This window comes from Entelurus aequoreus, linkage group LG21 (genome assembly GCF_033978785.1).
Source record: "Entelurus aequoreus isolate RoL-2023_Sb linkage group LG21, RoL_Eaeq_v1.1, whole genome shotgun sequence".
NCBI lineage: Eukaryota > Metazoa > Chordata > Actinopteri > Syngnathiformes > Syngnathidae > Entelurus > Entelurus aequoreus.
In genome coordinates, this window is record NC_084751.1 from 38,939,261 (window position 1) to 38,955,358 (window position 16,098).

General features: G+C 36.9%; 1 protein-coding gene across 2 annotated transcripts in view; it reads left to right on the forward strand.

Moving 5' to 3' along the window:
- LOC133638740 (WD repeat-containing protein 7) overlaps positions 1-16,098 on the forward strand; it is a 591,313-nt gene that overhangs the window by 61,966 nt on the left and 513,249 nt on the right. For both annotated transcript variants that reach the window (XM_062031642.1, XM_062031641.1), the window contains exons 18-19: positions 88-284; positions 4,268-4,365. In XM_062031642.1, coding sequence (XP_061887626.1) covers positions 88-284; positions 4,268-4,365 — 295 coding nt within the window. The remainder of the gene's footprint in view (positions 1-87; positions 285-4,267; positions 4,366-16,098) is intronic.

Consider the following 16,098-nt stretch of genomic DNA (forward strand, 5'->3'; position numbering starts at 1 on the left):
ATATACAACTAATATAGTGGTGAAAGTTCAACAATAAAGGTTGCTCGATTCAAATTAAGAATGAATACACCTTCCTCTGTTTTCCAGGAGTCTCTACTGCGACAGTTGTCCTTTGCAACAGGCCGGAAGCTGACCCTTTCAGACATCGTTGGCAAGGGAACTTACGGCGTGTCAAGGGCGGTTACCACGCAACACCTCCTGTCCGTCATCTCTCTGGCCAACACTCTGATGGGCATGACCAATGCCACCTTTGTCGGCGAGCACATGAAGAAGGCACCAGCAAGGTAACAAGGGCGCCAACAAGCACTTGTATTATAAGAAAACATTACATATTGAAGTTTAGCTTGCCTGGTTGACATCCCATAAGAACCTGAGCTACGTTTACAGTATATAGATTCACCTTTTAAGTCATTTACCATATTTTCCGGACAATAAGCCTCTACTTTTTTCCAATGCTTTGAGCCCTGCGGCTTATAAAACGGTGCGGTTAATTTATGGATTTTCTTCACTAACGCCCATAATGTTTTGTATTAAACAAATAGTTTTCATATTACATGGACACAGACTCTGAAAAGGTGTGTTATTGTTTGTGCTATTGCGTCATATTTTGGATTAGTTGGCTCACTGCAGGTGCTCCGGGTTAATAATGTACTTCCTGTTTTGTGCCTTGAACCGGAAGTATAACCGTCCATAGCATTTCTGCTTAAAAAGGATTCTTCATTCATCACTCCAAGCAACGTTTGTAGGTTTTACAACATAACTAAAACAATTCATATTTACTAAACTGTCCCATGTGTTGTATCTGTCGGAGTGTTTTCATGCATATTTTTACGTGCAATCGTAATGTAATTAAGCTAGCGTCGTTAGCATTAGCGAATATGCCAACACGCTTAATGTCTATGTTAGCATTAAAGGGGAACTGCACTTTTTGGGGGGAATTTTGCCTATTGTTCACAATCATTATGAAAGACATAACGATGGATGTTATTTTTTTTTTTTGCAAATAAATAAATGCGATCAAAAGCCTGCTTACAATGGAGGCTATGGGAGCCGCTCAATTCTGCCTATAAAGCCCTTAAAAAACATCCAAACACCTCCATTAGGATTCTAAATATGTAAGTTAATAAGAAACACATTTATAATAACATACAATTTTACGTATTTTGATCATTTTAAACATAAGCGGTGCATTAATTTAAAAAATATATAATTTAACGTTTTTTTTTTTTTCATCACTGATTATTACTCACTGCAGACTTCAAAAGAGTCAACAAACATAATATATCACTTACTGTACAAGGTCTGCTGTCCTTAGGATGCCGGTAGCATGTTCATATATTCCCATTTAGATGAAAATGACTCATAATCCTCGCAAAGAAACGGGGTAGGGGTGAGGGGACACACCAAAAGTCTCTTTGTGTCGTTCTCGCCAGTTTGGGATGCTAAATGTCTGTCAAAGTGTACCAACTTGTCGGATTACATCCTCAGCCATCTGCTTTCCAGATGAAAGGCATGATTTATGATCTACAATAAACTTCCAAGGAGCAGGGAAGCGAGGAAAAAGCAGACCACATTGCAAAAAGTCAGTGTTCAAAAACAAGGAAAAAAAATAAAAAAATTAGGGGTATTTTACTTGAACTAAGCAAAGTTATCTGCCAATAGAACAAGAAAATTTGGCTTTTCAAGACTTTCCAAAACAAGTCAAATTAGCTAAACTCAATGAACCCCAAAATACCTTAAAATAAGTATATTCTCACTAATAACAAGTGCACTTTTCTTGATAGAAAAAAAACAAATATGAGACCTTTTTTCTCAATATGTTGAAAAATATTCTTAAATCAAGTAAATGCTAGTGCCATTATCCTGACATAACCAGCAAACGTATACTAAAAAGTAGTTTATTTTTCTTAATGGAAAGGCAACAAGGCAACCGCTTGTTACTCTCTTGCCCCCGGACCATTTTTTTTTCTATGGTAATTTTGAAGAATTTATCTGAATGTGCATTAACTATTTCTGTTCAAAATTGTTTGAAATGTCAAATGTTTAAATATTAACTGTCAGTTTACTGTACTGTGCCAACTGTACTGCAATAAGAGTACATATTTTCTATTGTTTCATTGAAAATAAAACTGCAAAGTCCATTTGGCTGTCATCTGTTTTAATTATGAGACACAATTGTGTCAAAGTCATGATTTTTTATTTCATGCTTGAAATAAGAAATTATTACTTTGAAAAAGCAGTTTTATACTTGTGAGTGTTGATGACACAGCTTTGCAACAGTTGATATTCTAGTTTCAAGCATGTTTTACTCAATATAGGTCATCAAATCTCAGCAACAAGCTGTAATATCTTACTGAGATCATTTAGGACCAAAACACTTGAAACAAGTAAAACACTCTAACATAAAATCTGCTTAGTGAGAAGAATTATCTTATCAGACAGAAAATAAAAAAAGCAAATATCACCCTTATTTGAGATATTTAATCTTACTTAGATTTCAGTTTTTGCAGTGCACTCGATGTAAATATAGGCACACACGGTAGTGATCACATCGCCACTACAAATAGTTTGTCTGCGTTATTACTAATACGTGGTTAATATTCAAGTCACAAAATGTAAATGGAGTAATGTTGGCGCTTTTTGAAAAAAAAAACACGACGAAGAAAAACGAATAGGATGTCATATGCAACCCAGCCATACCAGCAGATAAAGTTCAGCTGGGGCTGTGAAATGTGTGTGACGCTGTTTATTTGGTCTGTCCAAGCCAATTGCGCTATAAAAGATTTAACGCTAAAGGTGGAGGTCCATTTACTGTAACACCAACACGGCATTTCATCAACCTTGCACAGAAAAACTCTGCAGTGAGAAAAAAGGGGTGGAAGATCAACCTTAAAGGGCCTCTCTAATGCTCACATCATTGGCACCTCTTTTATAGCTCTGGACCTAGAAACGATGTTTACAAATAAAATTCCCCCCGATATAGACAGGGTAGTAATTTTTGGCTTGTTTTCTGGTGAGTTTTAGCACATGTTGGAACGCCCAACTTTAGCTCCAAATGTGTCAGATACAGAAGACTCGAGGCAATACAGTGGAACCTCGATCTACAAACTTAATGGCTTCTTCAACATGGTTCGCCATCTGAAACTTTCGTATAGTGAAGCAGAGTTCACCATAAGAATCAATGACTATGTTTCCATGCACTAAATTAGTCTGATTTCTCAAACTGTTTTTTTGTATCTTATACATATAAGTATAATATATAAATAATATATATGTATATATATGTATATATATGTATGTATGTATAGTATATATGTATGTACTGTATGTATGTATGTATATATATATATATATATATATATATATATATATATATACACACACACTACCGTTCAAAAGTTTGGGGTCACCCAAACAATTTTGTGGAATAGCCTTCATTTCTAAGAACAAGAATAGACTGTCGAGTTTCAGATGGAAGCTCTCTTTTTCTGGCCATTTTGAGCGTTTAATTGACCCCACAAATGTGATGCTCCAGAAACTCAATCTGCTCAAAGGAAGGTCAGTTTTGTAGCTTCTGTAAGGAGCTAAACTGTTTTCAGATGTGTGAACATGATTGCACAAGGGTTTTCTAATCATCAATTAGCCTTCTGAACCAATGAGCAAACACATTGTACCATTAGAACACTGGAGTGATAGTTTCTGGAAATGGGCCTCTATACACCTATGTAGATATTGCACCAAAAACCAGACATTTGCAGCTAGAATAGTCATTTACCACATTAGCAATGTATAGAGTGTATTTCTTTAAAGTTAAGACTAGTTTAAAGTTATCTTCATTGAAAAGTACAGTGCTTTTCCTTCAAAAATAAGAACATTTCAATGTGACCCCAAATTTTGAACGGTAGTGTGTGTATATATGTATATATATATATATATATATAAATATATAAACTCACTATACCGGTGTGATGTGATAATTTATATTTTATATTCATTCTTTGAGTAGTTTTATGGTCTGTATTTCATACCATTAATGTACCAAAAATGAACCAAAATGTGACCTTCAAACGGAGGTACGTACTGTAAAGTTGCTCTACTGTTCCCCACTATTTCTTCCACCTAAAAATTCAGTAACACAGGCACACAAATGCCATTTTTGTTTGTGTGCAAGACAGTGCGTGTGTAGTTTTTTTTTTTTGTACTAATCCATCTTTCTTCTGCCTGTTCCTTTAATATTTCATGCCTTGTCTTTGTGATCCTCCTCCAGGCCTCCCAGACCAGGAGGAACCCCGGAGTCTCCTCGTAGGACGCCGGCCACTCCCCCTCAGCCCTCCAACCCAGCAGTACAAGCCCAGATCAAACAAGGTATCTACAAAAGGAGGGAGCACTCGCTCCACACACCCATGGGGCCCTACGGGGACGTTGGGAGGGAGGCGGGGGTTCATAATGCTGCCTACTGGCAACCAATCCCATAAAGAGTTAAGAAAATATACCACATAAGGAAGCTGCTGGTGTTTTCTTGCTTAGTGGGTCTTTAAAGGGATTTTGTTGTTGTTTTTGACACGTTAGAGGTTTAACAGCTGGAAATCAACTCTTGAAAAAATTGATTTCATCCAACAAATATTTTCTATTTATGTAATTTGATCTTAATTTCAGCACTTAAACCAACCATTCTAATACTAAATATTTATATCTAATTTAACTGTTTCACTATTATTATTTTTAATACTAATGGTAATTCTTACCATAGTGCACCACACATATATTATCATATTACATATGTATATTTTGTAGTATTTTTTTTCAGTTGGTACATTTACTTTTTAAATATTAAAAAGTCTGACACAAAATCAAAACAATAAAATAGGAAATACGTGTTATTTTTCCAATATTTGTAAGAACACCAGTACTATAAATAGCACGTACTAATAGAATAGCATAATTTATACTAAGTATTGTTTTTCTTTTGAAACATGTTCACTGTAGGGGTTATTGTAACCAGCTGTCACCATCTGCCAACCACACACACACACACGCACGCACACACACGACGCACAATACCTGAACACTTTTATTCTACACACACTTGCCATGGATGGCACAGGAGGAAGGGTTTTTGTGCTATTGTCATGCTTTAATGGAGGCAAAGCGTGACAAGCGTGTGGACTTATTCACGCCACACGCCTATTCACATCCATTCAGTGGGAATACTTGGCCATGACCTCTCTTCAGAATGTCTACTCCAACCAGGTGTGTGTGTTGTGTATGTACGAATCGAGCAGTCTGGTTTTTTTTTCAATGAAAATATATAGAAAGGCTTGTTTGAATATACTGCATTTATCAAGAGATATGCGAGGAGATTTTTCCCCCCACAACTGCTTGGAATTATATTTTATTTATTAAGGCTGTATGTTTAAAAGATAAATATTTATGCCTTCCTATGATTATAAATTATTAAGCAAGGAATTGTCAACTAATTAAAACCAGTAGATTGGGAAAATAAGATAAACAGTGCAAAGTATTTACAGCGGTTCATTTATCCACATTGTGTTATGTTACAGCCTTCTACCAAAATGGAATACATTAATTTTTGTCCTCCAAATTGTTGATTTTATTCTTTACAAAATTGCAAAAAAAATTCTAAAAAGCTATCTCACATTGTCATTATGTGGTATTGAGTAGAGATGTCCGATAATGGCTTTTTTGCCGATATTCCGATATTGTCCAACTCTTAATTACCGATTCCGATATCAACCGATACTGATATATACAGTCGTGGAATTAACACATTATTATGCCTAATTTGGTTGTGATGCCCCGCTGGATGCATTAAACAATGTAACAAGGTTTTCCAAAATAAATCAACTCAAGTTATGGAAGAGAATGCCAACATGGCACTGCCATATTTATTATTGAAGTCACAAAGTGCATTATTTTTTTTAACATGCCTCAAAACAGTAGCTTGGAATTTGGGACATGCTCTCCCTGAGAGAGCATGAGGAGGTTGAGGTGGGTGTATATTGTAGCGTCCCGGAGGAGTTAGTGCTGCAAGGGGTTCTGGGTATTTGTTCTGTTGTGTTTATGTTGTGTTACGGTGCGGATGTTCTCCCGAAATGTGTTTGTCATTCTTGTTTGGTGTGGGTTCACAGTGTGGCGCATATTTGTAACAGTATTAAAGTTGTTTATATGGTCACCCTCAGTATGACCTGTATGGCTGTTGACCAAGTATGCTTGCATTCACTTGTGTGTGAGAAAAGCCGTAGGTATTATGTGACTTGGCCGGCACGCAAAGGCAGTGCCTTTAAGGTTTATTGGCGCTCTGTACTTCTCCCTACGTCCGTGTACACAGCGGCGTTTTAAAAAGTCATACATTTTACTTTTTGAAACCGATACCGATAATTTTGAAACCGATACCAATAATTTCCGATATTACATTTTAAAGCATTTATCGGCCGATAATATCGGCAGCCCGATATTATCGGACATCTCTAGTATTGAGTGTAGAATTTTGAGGAAAAAAAAGAATTTATTCCATTTTGGAACAAGGCTTTAATAGCAAAATGTAGAAAAAGAGAAGGGCTGTAAATACCTAACGGAGGAATGCACTGTACATAGACTACTATCCACAAAATATTGCTACATTTGAACTAAAACTACTTTTACATTTTAATAAGGTGAAATAGTTTATCTCCAGCCAGAAAGTTAATGTAGAAGAAGCATGGGCAATTATTTTGCCAAATTTAGAGGAAAAAATGTGTCTGGGGGGCCGGTATATCTTTTTTTTTTTTTAATAGGAACACTAATATAATACCTCACAATAATGTCTGATTGAATGCTAAAAACGTTATGACAGAACGCCTTAAAAAAAATTCATGGAATTTAAATTTTTTTTTACTGAATGAGACACCCAGAATGTACATGAAAATGAAAAATTTGGGATTTACAATATTAACTATGAACGATAAAACACTGAATATTGACAACATATGAACGTCACACCCCCTCTCGATCGACATATTTTACAATCAAGCGAAACACAACAAAAATGCAACAAACAGCAAAATATGAATGCGAAGGGTGAAAAAAAACCCCACTTACGATCTGATACATCTGATATATCACTAAGCTTTAGAACTTTGTTGTAAAAATCTCCGTCCGCGTCTGTCCCTGACACCCACATTTCAGGCTGGCCGCTCTGGAAACACTCTGTGGAAACGCTCGCCACCCACACTGCTTGGTGCCCCGTCTGAGCTGCTGTGACTTACATTGCATCATGCAAAAGCGCAGATTCCAACCATTGAAATACTTTGTATAGTTCAAGACTTAGTCATTTGAAAACATCACTGCACATCATAATGGCAGCTACAGTTTTGATGTTGAAGGTCTAAAAAAATTATTGGGGAATGTCCGGCGGGCCAGATTGAATATCTTAACGGGCCTTAAAGGCCTACTGAAATGAATTTTTTTTATTTAAACGGGGATAGCAGATCTATTCTATGTGTCATACTTGATCATTTCGCGATATTGCCATATTTTTGCTGAAAGGATTTAGTATAGAACAACGACGATAAAGATCGCAACTTTTGGTATCTGATAAAAAAAGGCTTGCCCCTACCGGAAGTAGCGTGACGTAGTCAGTTGAACATATACGCAAAGTTACCTATTGTTTACAATGATGGCCGCATGAAGTGAGAGAGATTCGGACCGAGAAAGCGACAATTTCCCCATTAATTTGAGCGAGGATGAAAGATTTGTGGATGAGTAAAGTGCAAGTGAAAGACTAGTGGGGAGTTGAAGCTATTCAGATAGGGAAGATGCTGTGAGAGGCGGGGGTGACCTGATATTCAGCTGGGAATGACTACAACAGTAAATAAACACAAGACATATATATATATACTCTATTAGCCACAACACAACCAGGCTTACATTTAATATGCCACAAATTAATCCTGCATAAAAACACCTACGTGTTTGTTATGCTAGCTCCTAGCTCCTCTGCTAGCTCCTAGCTCCATAGAACGCGCCAATACAATTCAAACACCTGATCAACACACACAATCACTCAGCCCAAAAGACCGTTCACCTAACCCAAGGTTCATAAAGCTTATATATTTTAAAAAAGTTACGTACATACGCAAAAAAAAAGTTGCGCACATACGGTCAAGCGATCAAATGTTTAGAAGCCAAAGCTGCATACTCACAGTAGCACGTCTGCGTCTTTGTCATCCAAATCAAAGTAATCCTGGTAAGAGTCTGTGTTGTCCCAGTTCTCTACAGGCGTCTGTGTATCGAAGTCAAAAGTCCTCCTGGTTAGAGTCTCTGTTATCCGAGTTCTTCCATCTTGACTGCATCTTTCGGGAATGTAAACAAAGACGCGCCGGCTGTGTACTGTTGTTGCTGACTTCGTTCGAAAAATACGTCCGTTTCGCACCGACAACTTTCTTCTTTGCTTGCTCAGCTTCTTTCTCCATAATGCAATGAACATAATTGCAACAGATTCACGAACACAGATGTCCAGAATACTGTGGAATTATGAAATGAAAACAGAGCTTTTTCGTATTGGCTTCAATGTGGAAGGCATACCCGTGTTCCCCGGGCTACGTCACGCGCATACGTCATCCTCAGAGGCGTTTCGAACCGGAAGTTTAGCGGCAAATTTAAAATGTCACTTTATAAGTTAACCCGGCCGTATTGGCATGTGTTATAATGTTAAGATTTCATCATTGATATATAAACTATCAGACTGCGTGGTCGGTAGTAGTGGGTTTCAGTAGGCCTTTAATTTGCCCAGGTCTGACGTAGAATATAGTATTTTCAAGAAGAAAAACAACAAAGCTGCAGTAATCCTATACATAGCAGTGAAAATATAGCCAGCGATGCATGATGTCCAATTTGGTTGACACATGATTCATCACAATTTCCTCAAATCACATAATCCATACTCAGAATTTTTTACAATTACGGAGTTTGCATGTTCTCCCCGTGACTGCGTGGATTCTCTCCGGGTACTAGTCCACCTCCAAAAACATGCATCTTGGCATAGGCTGATTGGCAACACTAAATTGGCCCTAGCGTGTGAACGTGAGTGTGAATGTTATCTATCTGTATTGTGATGAGGTGGCGACTTGTGTACGCCGCCTTCCGCCTGAGTGCAGCTGGGATAGGCTTCAGTCCCCCCACCACCTCGAGAGGGACAAGCGGTAGTAAACGGATGGATGGATATTACTCCTTCTTAGTTGTTGCTTGATGTCCCCATACTTTTATACCAAGGGTTTCCTCGATTAGAAGTAATGGACAGATATTCTACCCCTGCTCTGCGCTTCTGCAGGTCACTCAACCATTTAGTTTTTTTTACATTTAGAACCGCTAACCAATGGGTGACAGTGTATGGCAAGACACAAAAACTTCCACTGTAGCAACTTTGACATAAAAGAAATAGGATGCATACTGTATAGGAGAAAAGAGCTTGTGAATACACCATACGTCACAGAGTATACATCTCTTCAGTAGGTGTTCTCACTGTACTTGTGATTTATTTGCTCTGTTTCTCCTCATTTCTGACGCATTTTCATTCTCTACTCCATGGCTCCAGCCGTCTACCTGGGCTAGAGAAAATAACCTACACCACAGACTACTGTCTAGTACTGGGGTCACCAACCTTTTTGAAACCAAGAGCTACTTCTTGGGTACTGATTAATGCGAAGGGCTACCAGTTTGATACACACTTAAATAAATTGCCAGAAATAGCCAATTTGCTCAATTTACCTTTAACTCTATGTTATTATTAATAATCAATGATATTTACACTTAATTGAACGGTTTAAAAGAGGAGAAAACAAGAAAAAAATCACAATTACATTTTGAAACATAGTTTATTTTCAATTTCGACTCTTTAAAATTCAAAATTCAACCGAAAAAAAGAAGAGAAAAACTAGCTAATTCGAATCTTTTTGAAAAAATTAAAAAAAGAATTTATGGAACATCATTAGTAAATTTTCCTGATTAGGATTAATTTTAGAATTTTGATGACATGTTTTAAATAGGTTAAAATCCAATCTGCACTTTGTTAGAATATATAACAAATTGGACCAAGCTATATTTCTAACAAAGACAAATCATTATTTCTTCTAGATTTTCCAGAACAAAAATTTTAAAAGAAATTCAAAAGACTTTGAAATAAGATTTAAATTTGATTCTACAGATTTTCTAGATTTGCCAGAATCATTTTTTAAAATTTTAATCATAATAAGTTTGAAGAAATATTTCACAAATATTCTTCGCCGAAAAAACAGAAGCTAAAATGAAGAATTAAATTAAAATGTATTTATTATTCTTTACAATAAAAAAAATAAATTTACTTGAACATTGATTTAAATTGTCAGGAAAGAAGAGGAAGGAATTTAAAAGGTAAAAAGGTATATGTGTTTAAAAATCCTAAAATCATTTTAAGGTTGTATTTTTTTGCTAAAATTGTCTTTCTGAAAGTTATATGAAGGAAAGTAAAAAAAAAAAAAAAAGAATTTATTTAAACAAGTGAAGACCAAGTCTTTAAAATATTTTCTTGGATTTTCAAATTCTATTTGAGTTTTGTCTCTCTTAGAATTAAAAATGTCGGGCAAAGCGAGACCAGCTTGCTAGTAAATAAATACAATTTAAAAAATAGAGGCAGCTCACTGGTAAGTGCTGCTATTTGAGCTATTTTTACAACAGGCCAGCGGGCTACTCATCTGGTCCTTACGGGCTACCTGGTGCCCGCGGACACCACGTTGGTGACCCCTGGTCTAGTATGTCTAGTATTTCTTTCAATGCACTTTCGTTTGGTCTGTTTAGTTAATATGTGCAGCTTTTCTTCCTATTGAGTTTTCTTCCTTTCTTCCTTACTTGATGAAAATGATGGTTGTTGTAACTCTGAAACTCACCATTGTCTCTTTGCTATGTCTTTACCTCTACCTACTCAGTGGCCTAGTGGTTAGAGTGTCCGCCCTGAGATCTGTAGGTTGTGAGTTCAAACCCCGTCCGAGTCATACCAAAGACTGTAAAAATGGGACCCATTACCTACCTGCTTGGCACTCAGCATCAAGGGTTGGAATTGGGGGTTAAATCACCAAAAATGATTCCCGGGCGCGGCACCGCTGCTGCCCACTGCTCCCCTCACCTTCCAGGGGGTGAACAAGGGGATGGGTCAAATGCAGAGGACAACTTTCACCACACCTAGTGTGTGTGTGACAATCATTGGAACTTTAACTTAACTTAACTTTTCTCCGGTAGATACGGAACCCTTTCACATTACCTGTCAAAGCCTGGTACTTAACAGCTTTTCATCATGTTGCTGATTTGTCCCAAAGAATTGATTAAATTAGTATGGTTATTTTCAATTATACAAAATCTGATTTGAAAAAACCCCCCCAAAAAACAGGATTTTGTTTTTGTCGAGGGTTTTCAAGAAAACAAATGTGAAAGGTTCCGAAATATCCTCTTTGCATAAGATACATCTCCACGTATTTAGAAGTGAACACTAATGTAATGGTATTTACGTTTTCAGACCTATTTTACCCTTTGGGGAAATTCAATTTTTAATTATTTTCAAAACCTAACAAGACATGGAAGTCCTTACAATTTTGAAAGGAGTAAAAAAACATTTTTGATTCTTTTATTATTATTTTTTTACTGTTTTGGTCAAATTTCGCAAAAAACTTCAGTCCTAAACATAAATATCAAACATTTAATGTGTTTTGAAATGTTTACCCTTTTGGTTAGATGTCACAGGTTTGGATTAATAGGACAAATTGAAAACTGTAACATAATTTGGTCAAAAAGCCTTCAAAAGGATAAAAAAAACCTTATGTTTGGTTTTGTTTGGTATTTTAGTTTATTATTTGTATCATATAATGTTATTATAATTTTATTTAAAGTTGCTGGAGATTTGACCATAATAAGTACAAATAAATATGAATCCAAAATGTATATATATCATTTGAGAAATAAAAGTGCAAACGTATGTTCTGTTTGATTTTGGGGTATTGTCATATATCTGTGTATCGTACATCTCAGAAAAAATTGGACAATTAGATTTCACCAAACACGCTTTTCATGAAAAATCATATATAAAGGAGTAACACAACACAAATTATGGCCAAAAACACTGGAAATATTTACTGGAACGATGAAAAAGTTTTCCCCTGATGGTTGAAAGTTAGTTTTTTTGCTTTACCAATTTGTTTTACGAACACAATTGGTTTGCATGCAACTGATATTTTCATTCCTAACGCAGCACTAGTGTTCAAAGACGTTTGGGTTGTGGAAAGCATTTTAGAATTGCTTGTAGTAAATGAAAACATTGACACAAGCGATACAAACACAATTCATTCAATTTATTCGGCGGGGTTACGTTCCCCTAATTGCAGCAAAACCGTAAATAATGGATCAATCTGATGAAAGCCAATATTGTTTTTAACTCTAACCCCCTATAATATGCTTCTCTTAGTTATCAAACATATATTAAAGGCCTACTGAAATGAAATGTTTTTATTTAAACGGGGATAGCAGATCCATTCTATGTGTCATACTTGATCATTTCGCGATATTGCCATATTTTTGCTGAAAGGATTTAGTAGAGAACATCGACGATAAAGTTCGCAACTTTTGGTCGCTGATGAAAAAAGCCTTGCCTGTACCAGAAGTAGCGTGATGTCACAGGTTGAAGGGCTCCTCACATTTCCCCATTGTTTACACCAGCAGCGAGAGCGATTCGGACCGAGAAAGCGACGATTACCCCATTAATTTGAGCGAGGATGAAAGATTTGTGGATGAGGAACATGAGAGTGAAGGACTAGAGAGGCAGTGCAGGACACATCTTTTTTCGCTCTGACCGTAACTTAGGTACAAGCTGGCTCATTGGATTCCACACTCTCTCCTTTTTCTATTGTGGATCACGGATTTGTATTTTAAACCACCTCGGATGCTATATCCTCTTGAAAATGAGAGTCGAGAACGCGAAATGGACATTCACAGTGACTTTTATCTCCACGACAATACATCGGCGAAGCACTTTAGCTACGGAGCTAACGTGATAGCATCGGGCTTAACTGCAGATAGAAACAAAAGAAATAAACCCCTGGCTGGAAGGATAGACAGAAAATCAACAATACTATTAAACCATGGACATGTAACTACACGGTTAATGCTTTCCAGCCTGGCGAAGCTGAACAATGCTGTTGCTAACGACGCCATTGAAGCTAACTTAGCAACGGGACCTCACAGAGCTATGCTAAAAACATTAGCTATCCACCTACGCCAGCCAGCCCTCATCTGCTCATCAACACCCGTGCTCACCTGCGTTCCAGCGATCGACGGAGCGACGAAGGACTTCACCCGATCATCCGTGCAGTCGGCGGCTAGCGTCGGATAGCGCGTCTGCTATACAAGTCAAAGTCCCCCTGGTTGTGTTGCTGCAGCCAGCCGCTAATACACCGATCCCACCTACAACTTTCTTCTTTGCAGTCTTCATTGTTCATTAAACAAATTGCAAAAGATTCACCAACACAGATGTCCAGAATACTGTGGAATTTTGCGATGAAAACCAAGCTTTTTGTATTGGATACAATGTGTCCGAATACTTCCGTTTCAACGATTGACGTCACGCGCATACGTCATCATACATAGACGTTTTCAACCGAAAGTTTAGCGGGAAATTCAAAATTGCACTTTATAAGTTAACCCGGCCGTATTGGCATGTGTTGCAATGTTAAGATTTCATCATTGATATATAAACTATCAGACTGCGTGGTCGGTAGTAGTGGCTTTCAGTAGGCCTTTAACTTCAGTTTCACCCCAGCACCGCCTTAAGCAGTGAAGCACTTATAGCGGACTCAGCCAGACTCTTTCGAAGTAATGTTACGATTTACCATTCCAACAAAGCAAGAAAAAGGCGCTCAAAAGTACCGTATTTTCCGGACCATAGGGCGCACCGGCTTATAAGGCGCACTGCCGATGAATGGTCTATTTTTGATAGTACACCACATGTTAGCGCTGTTATTGCATCTCAATGTTTGTCTCCAGAAGCGGGATTGATGTGAAATTTCTCACACAGCTCAATGCACTCAACAACTCACTCTTGTCTCTGGCACTAGTGTAACTAATTGCAACCCTATATTAAAAACAGAAACATATATGTATTGTTTTTTTTTATCCAAATGCATGCTAGTGACGGAGTTTGAACCTTTGTCTCCTGATCTAAGATGTTTGTTGGCTTCGATTTGTTTTGATTTTGGTCTGTAGAGTAACATCAGTGCTTTTAGAGAAAGTTATTTACTTTTCTAATCTGTTCTCCTCTCCTTCTGTGTTTTCAGCGACATTAATGTGTCTATCTGCGACTTACCTTGTTCCTTTTCTCCGACACTGAAAGTCATTCTCTGTTGCTTAGGCTACTTATCTCCCTTATTTCTTCAAATGTTATGAATGTGTTGGTCACCATTTGAAATGTTCCAGGTGATGATCTCATGTTCCCTAAAACATTGTGGGGGAATGCAGCGTTATTTTTGAATCTGACAATATCGACAGGTTGTAGTCAAGGTTGAGAAGTTTAAATTGAACTTGCTTTGTTCATTCCAAAAGCAGTTTTGAGGTGTTGGGCATCATTTTCCTATTGGGACACTCAGTTGTGTCTGAAGTTTAAGTTGTGAAACTGTTAACATAAATTGATTTTAAAGAATTTGGAGGTAGTCCTCCTCTTTGATTTTACCCACTTTGTGCACGAGTACTACTGGCACCAAAACAGTTATACAGCATGATGCTACCACCAAAATGCTTGGTATTTGCTGCAGTGTTCTTAGGTTTGAAAACCTGATATTGACTCCTCTATACTTTTTGTCATTGTAATATTTGTCTGGTCTGACCACAAAACTTTTTGCCAGAACTGATCTTGTCTGTCCATGCAAGCTTGACGGTATAGATGTCGAGCTGGGTCTTCTTTCTTTTTCGACACCCTCTCTGGGCGTACTCACAATATGCCAATGTTTGGAATGGTAGTGCTCTCATGCACATGCACGTTACACTGCAAAAAGTCAGTGTTCAAAAACTAGAAAAAAACATACAAAAATTAGGGGTATTTTATTTGAACTAAGCAAAATTATCTGCCAATAGAACAAGAAAATTTGGCTTGTCAAGACTTTCCGAAAACAAGTAAAATTAGCTAACCTCAATTAACCCAAAAATACCTTAAAATAAGTATATTCTCACTAATAACAACTGTACGTATTTTCTATTGTTTCATTGAAAATAAAATAGCAAAGTCCATTTGGCTGTCATCTGTTTTAATTATGAGACACAATTGTGTCAAAGTCATGATTTTTTTTTTCATGCTTGAAATAAGAAATTATTACTTTAAAAAAAGTAGTTTTATACTTGTGAGTGTTGATGACACAGCTTTGCAACAGTTGATATTCTAGTTTCAAGCATGTTTTACTCAATATAGGTCATCAAATCTCAGCAACAAGCTGTAATATCTTACTGAGATCATTTAGGACCAACAGACTTAAAACAAGTAAAACACTCCAACATAAAATCTGCTTAGTGAGAAGAATTATCTTATCAGACAGAAAATAAGCAAATATCACCCTTATTTGAGATATTTCATCTTACTTAGATTTCAGTTTTTGCAGTGTATGTAGCCGATAAAATAAGTGCAGGGATGCAACGATATGAACATTTCATATCCACAGTTATTGTGACTAAAATGATCACAGTTGTTATTACGGTATAGTTGAATGTGCTCACAGCACACACAGGGAAGTCAAGCCAAGTTGTATTAAACAAATAATAATACATGAATAAACAGACAGAATATACTTATATTGGGGATTGGGGTATGACGTTTCTAATGGAAAAACACATTATTGTGTCTTTCATTCATTTTAGCATTTAAGCTAGTTACAAATTAGCATGCTAGCTCCTTATCCAGGAAATGAGCAGTATAACCATGAGTTATGAAAAGTGCAGTTATATCATGGTTTTATGATGATTAAAATTTCAAACGGGAATATCAACTGTTGGGTATTTTACCACAGTTTAAAACTAAAATACCGGTAATTGTTGCATCCC